General features: G+C 35.2%; 1 protein-coding gene across 1 annotated transcript in view; it reads right to left on the reverse strand.

Annotated features, from left to right (window-relative positions):
• LOC126829776 (39S ribosomal protein L28, mitochondrial) overlaps positions 1–5721 on the reverse strand; it is a 33240-nt gene extending 27519 nt beyond the window's left edge. Inside the window, exons 1-5 of the mRNA XM_050559897.2 lie at positions 5613–5721; positions 3409–3568; positions 2326–2442; positions 1620–1761; positions 1107–1250 (exon numbers count right to left, since the gene is read on the reverse strand). Coding sequence (XP_050415854.1) covers positions 1107–1250; positions 1620–1761; positions 2326–2442; positions 3409–3568; positions 5613–5637 — 588 coding nt within the window. The 5' untranslated portion in view covers positions 5638–5721. The remainder of the gene's footprint in view (positions 1–1106; positions 1251–1619; positions 1762–2325; positions 2443–3408; positions 3569–5612) is intronic.
• Positions 5722–6000: the final 279 nt, after the last annotated feature.

Below are 6000 nucleotides of genomic sequence, written 5' to 3' on the forward strand. Positions count from 1 at the left end.
CTGTACGATCCCCTTGATTCAACGTTCTTGCAATAACATAAACAGAAATGAAATGAAATGGGGTTTAACGTCCTACTGTTCTGCTCCTATACTGGGCTAATGAAGATGGGCATACACCATACAGTGTGCTATGAGGGAAATTTTGCCCGGGCAGCGGCACTATCGCCTATTTTATATCGAATTCCAACTGCCAGGGGATCTTTTAAGTGCATTCCAATATATACACGGGACCTCGGTTTTTTGTCTCATCCGAAGGACTAGACAGCTGTCCTTGTCAGGCCCTCCGTCCTGCATCACTGACAAGGGGGAACCACGCCGGAAAATCTGGACCAACTTTCTCGGCCAATGCAGGGATCGAACACCCGACCTTCAGGCTAGCGAGCCAGCATCTTACCCACTTAGCCACGTGATCCCCTAAACATAAACAGTAGTGGGTAATCAGTTGAATGTTCGCTAAATCAACTCTCATAATAACATGAATCTAGTAAACTGAGTAACTTCAAGTGACAACACAAATGATAACCAAATAGCATGCCACTACTAAGAACCCACTTTGTGTTATATGTTTGTGTTATTAATACAGATTTCATTTTACTATTTTATAAAGTCAAAAACTCTCAGCTAAAATTTATACATCTGATTTCTAAAACTGGCTGGGGAAGCAATATCAAATTTAGTAAATAGCATTGAAATAATCTCTTGCACTGATTTCTCAGATTTCCCATTTGCACCAAGCGTCATACAGAAACAACCTTAGTAGTGGCAAGTCAATACTGAGAAGGCTGAAACACTGCGATTTCCAGTGACAATAATATATGTGTCAACATGAAAATGTGGGCATTTAAAAATAGCTGCTTGACTCAAATATTGCATTGACAGGACATTAAACAACATTCTATTCTGAAATTCAGATATGAATGGAAGGCAGTCCTTTGATTATTTTGAAAATGTTCATTTCTATAGTTCATTATGGTTTGCAATGCCAGGGAGAGAATTTTGCCCCAGACAGCAGAGTTTCTGACTACTCTTCATCAAATTTAAACTACTAAGGGTTCTTTTACGTGCACAGTCATACACAAGCACAGGCCTACAATAAATATACTCACTGGTAACATGTATTTCTCATATCTTTTAAGTATTTTGCCTTGCTTCTCAGGTTGACCGTCATAAAAATCATTGGTGGCTAAAGCAACTAACATCTCTCTTTTAAATTTCATTCCAAGTTGAGAATTCAAGTTAACTTCATTGGTCTAGAGGTATAAAAATAATTTAATTTACATTTAAAGACGGAGAATTATATTTTGACAATATCATGTAGAAAATGCTTTGTGGAATGACAGCGCATTATTATCATATTTTTGATGTCACTGTTAAACAAGAAATTAATAACTAAAATGCAACCAGTCACATTAATTTCAACAGACATCAAAGTTTGGTAATGCAACTAAATAAAGTACAAATAGTTACCCTTATAATCAGCAATATCATTAGTGATACCCCCCCCCCCCACCTCACCATATACTATTTCTATTACTAAAATTGTATGGTGATCTGATCCCAACAATGAACATTTTGTATAAAAGATGTGATTTATTTTGAATATGTATTTTATAATATACCTGTAAAATATAGTGATCAAAACCATAACAAGCATCTATTAGATTTAAAGTTCTTGGCGTGACTCGAACTAGGTAAAATTTATCAAATATTTCACTGTACAAGGGTCTCTTGAATATATAGGGTAACCATAGTTTTGGAGTCCTGAAAAAGAAATTTACATGAGTCGAAATGCCAAGTAAAATCTTGAATTAGGTTATCTTAAAGTCCTGATGCGCCATTTTAAGCAATAGGAATCACTTGCAAACTACAATATTGGGAAAGATGTATCTCTAATAGGAAGGAATATCAGTCCAAAAATGGTTCAATTCCATTCAGTATTTATGCTGCTCAAGCGTAATAAGGCACTGCAACCTTTTATCGGTAGTGGAGAAACCTGATTGCCTTAATTTAAATCCGATTGAATCGGGAGATTATCTAGTGTTTGTATTTTGATTTTGTTAGATGTTAAGTGATCAGTTTGAGTTCATATTATTTAGAGTGTATTAAGCAGTGAGAAATCTGATATTTTAGCGAAAATGCAAATTCTTATTTCAGAATCCAATAGTTTGATCTTTTATGCATACACTAAACATCATTTACATTTCATTTACCCACTCTATTTGTAAGTTACCATTGGTGTAAAATTGAAATTTGAAATACTAAGCTTTTAATTTAGTTTTCTATGTTACTGTTGATACATTTAGTTTAATTAAATATTCAACTTACTTGGGGCTTAAATGTTTTTTCTTTCTATGGCCAACAATAATACCTTCACCACCCCATAAATCTTTATTAGATACTTCTGGATACATGACTTTTAAAGGAACATTCTGTACTTTTACTCTGTAAAGGAAAAATAAATGAAATGCAAATATTATGTTATGACACCCCATTAACATTGTATTACTAAAAATACCAGGGTATAAGACATAAAATATATCCAAAATTTCTCAATCCTTTTTTTAGAAATCTTTACATTACAAACCCTATTTATTCACCTTGAATTTGATCAGACTTTCCTATCTGTATTGATAATGAACGGATATTATCAAATATCAAGACGATTGCAAGACATTTCTTCCAAAATATGAGATGCCATCAAGTAACGTGATAAAATGTATTCACATATACACGAAAAACAAACTTTTGGGCAAACGCTATGTACATATTTCACAAAGAATAAATCTACCATAAAAGTAAATGTGATTGATTGTAACATATTTCTCCATGTTTTTATATGAAAGTTTAAATACAAAAATATCCTTTTATCATATTATGGCAGTTCTATATTATCAATGAGAATACAGATATCTTTTTTTAAAAACTAAAATATCCTGCTGTATGATAAAATATTATGTTACAGATATTTTTTGTCATACACTAAGGGGAAAGTTCTGCTTTGCTAATTTGACTTTTCTCTTATAAGTATTAATTCGTTCTTTGGTTGGACTCTACTGGGGGGTGGGGGGCCAAATGGTTAGCGCAAGCGCGTTGTATCATAAGGTTTGTCATTGAGTCAACTGGTGTGGTTTCGATTCCCCGGTTGTATGTGACAAGGAGTAGGGTTGTCTGTCCAACTTTGTGTGTTTTCTTCGGGTCCTCTGGTTTCCTCCCACTGGCTAAAGATCCTTACGCGCAAACAATTATTGAAATAAAATTGAACATGTTAGTCCCAAAATGACCTAGTTTGTGTCAAGTGGATGTTAAACCCCATTTCTCTCTGGACCCTACTGGACAAGCTGAATGTTAATAAGACTAGTTTTTAAGTATATAATAAAAATTTAACCATAAAACTCTGTAGTGATATACCTTTCTCCAGTTTTTGGATGAACAGTAAACTTTCTTGTATCTGGTTGCCAATGAACAGTCAAAGGATCAGCTTCCATATATTCTTTACATCTTCTAAGATAATGCTGAGGTAAGAGTTCTTTAACTTCATTGGAAAATTTGTACTGATACGGTGCATATCCTACACAAAAAGAATTGGATCAAATAAGTGAAGTAATCAGTATTTTAACAATACAAACTGATTGTTAATATTATATAAGCTGGAAGGGTTGTAAGAATGACTATATGCTGCAATGCAGATTTTTCTTCTTCTTTTAAACAATAGTTTTATTTAGGATATGTGAACCCCAATAATTGTTTCAGAACATTTTCTAGCATTTAATTCATTTCCATACATGATGACATGTAAACAAAAAAAACCCCAAGCATTTGGTGATTTTAACATCTATTTAATAAAACCATGAATGAAGGAAATTCTGTTTATCATCCTACTTTTCTCAAACAACATGGCTACTGAAGACGGGCATGCACCATGATGTGCCATTTCACTCAAATCAAACTATCTTTTTTATTCCGACAAAGTTGTTTTAAAAATTTTAGTCTGATTTTAAAAGCACTATATTAGGTGTATGAAGCAAACCTCATCATTGCCTTAATAGTGAATCTGCACTAGTCCACATCAGAGCTTATGCTCACTTTAGCAACGCATGTGGGGTATTTGTAGCTTTCTGTACCTGACACAGCATGTTGGCTTCAAATTGGATTGATCAGACAGACAATCGGGGAAGTACACTCATGCATGTACTGAAGCAAGTGCAGAGGTGGAAACAAGTTGTGGGACCTCAAGTCAGAGTCAAGTCCCAAGTTGCCACACCTCGAGTCTAAGTCGATTCCCAAGTCACTGAGCGGTGTTTCAGCTATTCTTCATAGAATTCCAACTGTCAAGGGTTCTGTTTTGAGCTAGCCAATGTGTACATGGGCCTTTGTTTTCTGTCCCATCTGAACGACTAGACACTGTTTCTTGCCAGCCACTCCATGCTACACCACCAATAAGGGGAAGAAATGGTGGAAACTTGTGAGGAACTTTCTCAGCCAACACTGAGATTGAACCTCGGAGCTCCTGGTCAGTGAGCCAGCACCTAATCACTGAACTACTATGGCTCACATGTGCATAGAAAATAAAATTCTATAGCTCAGCTACCCCATTCTAAAAACAAAATAACCTAAATGGAACTAGACTTTATTGTTGTGATACGAGATGGAATAATGGTGGATTTGGTTACAACTTCCAAACTTGCTTGGAAATCTAATTTTGAGGGGCATTTTGACATAAAGAGCAATGTATTATTATTATCAAATATTGATATAAATTATTGTGATGAGTTGAAATAATGGTGCATTTGCGTAAATCATGCTATCCCTATGGGGGTACTCGAATGAACGTTCCGGAATTGAATTCTCTCAATCTCCAAAAGAGTGACAATCAAGTGAAAAGGGGTATTTCGGGCTACAACGTATGCATCGACTGGATAAGTAAATATATCAACCAACCATGCAGCTGAAACATATTCGTTGTGTTTGATTACGTCATGATTCTACTCACACCACCTCCATAGTCGGGACTGACAGAACTGTGACAGGACTGAATTCTACGTCACTTGATTGTAATTCTGTCAACTCTGGACATTCTGGACTGTGAATCGAGCACCTTCAATATCATGTAAAAGGAGTTAACTCTTAAAGTCTATTTGGTCTATTTTTTCTGTCTACAGAAATGAATTTGGTTTAATATCCCAATTTTCTGCACTGACTAGGCTACTGGAGCAGGGGCCAATCAAAGAATATGCAATCGGTATTCTAGCCCCCTTTTTTTTTACAGGGTGACCGGTCTCGATTCTAAATGTGAAGCCAACCTTCCGCTTCTCGGGCTTCTGCTGGCATTCAATTTGACAATTTCATAATCAGCCAATGGCCATATCATTGGTCACAACATGTCAAACTGGGAATATAATCTATCACTGGGCAATTCACGTCACACTAGTATTTCAACTTGCATTGACATTGATTGAATGTGAATGATTATTATTATTAATTTTATCATTGTTATAATAATAATATGATGGCGAGTAGGACATACAAAAATGGTAATAGATTTTAGCAGAAAACCCCCACAAAAAATAAGACTTTGCTTTTACAATTTTGGATACTTAAAGATATAAACATACTAAAGGCCGATATTCTGTATGCCATAATTACGCCTGTCTGAATGAAAACAATAACTTCAAGTTCTCGCTTCTCATTAATGCCCAATGGGGGCCGCCATGTTGGATTGCAGTGGTTAGCAGACGAAAGTCATCGGTTGGTTTCGTCTCGGTCTCTAGCTTTATGATTTTATTCCTCTACATCTAATTGAACGGACAAATTTAAAAAAAAATCAAATTAGAAAAAAAGAAGAATCTTTAATGTTTGATGGTAGTGGTCTTTGTGTTACTGGATATTTAGTGTGAATAAAAATGAATTAGAAAGTCGCCAAGAACTATATCAAAAATGGAGTGGCTTCCCTTTAATCTTACACTTATTAGGATCCTGAAGACACAGCCATAGTCTATATTT

This window comes from Patella vulgata, chromosome 8 (assembly GCF_932274485.2).
Source record: "Patella vulgata chromosome 8, xgPatVulg1.2, whole genome shotgun sequence".
Classification (NCBI taxonomy): Eukaryota; Metazoa; Mollusca; class Gastropoda; family Patellidae; genus Patella; species Patella vulgata.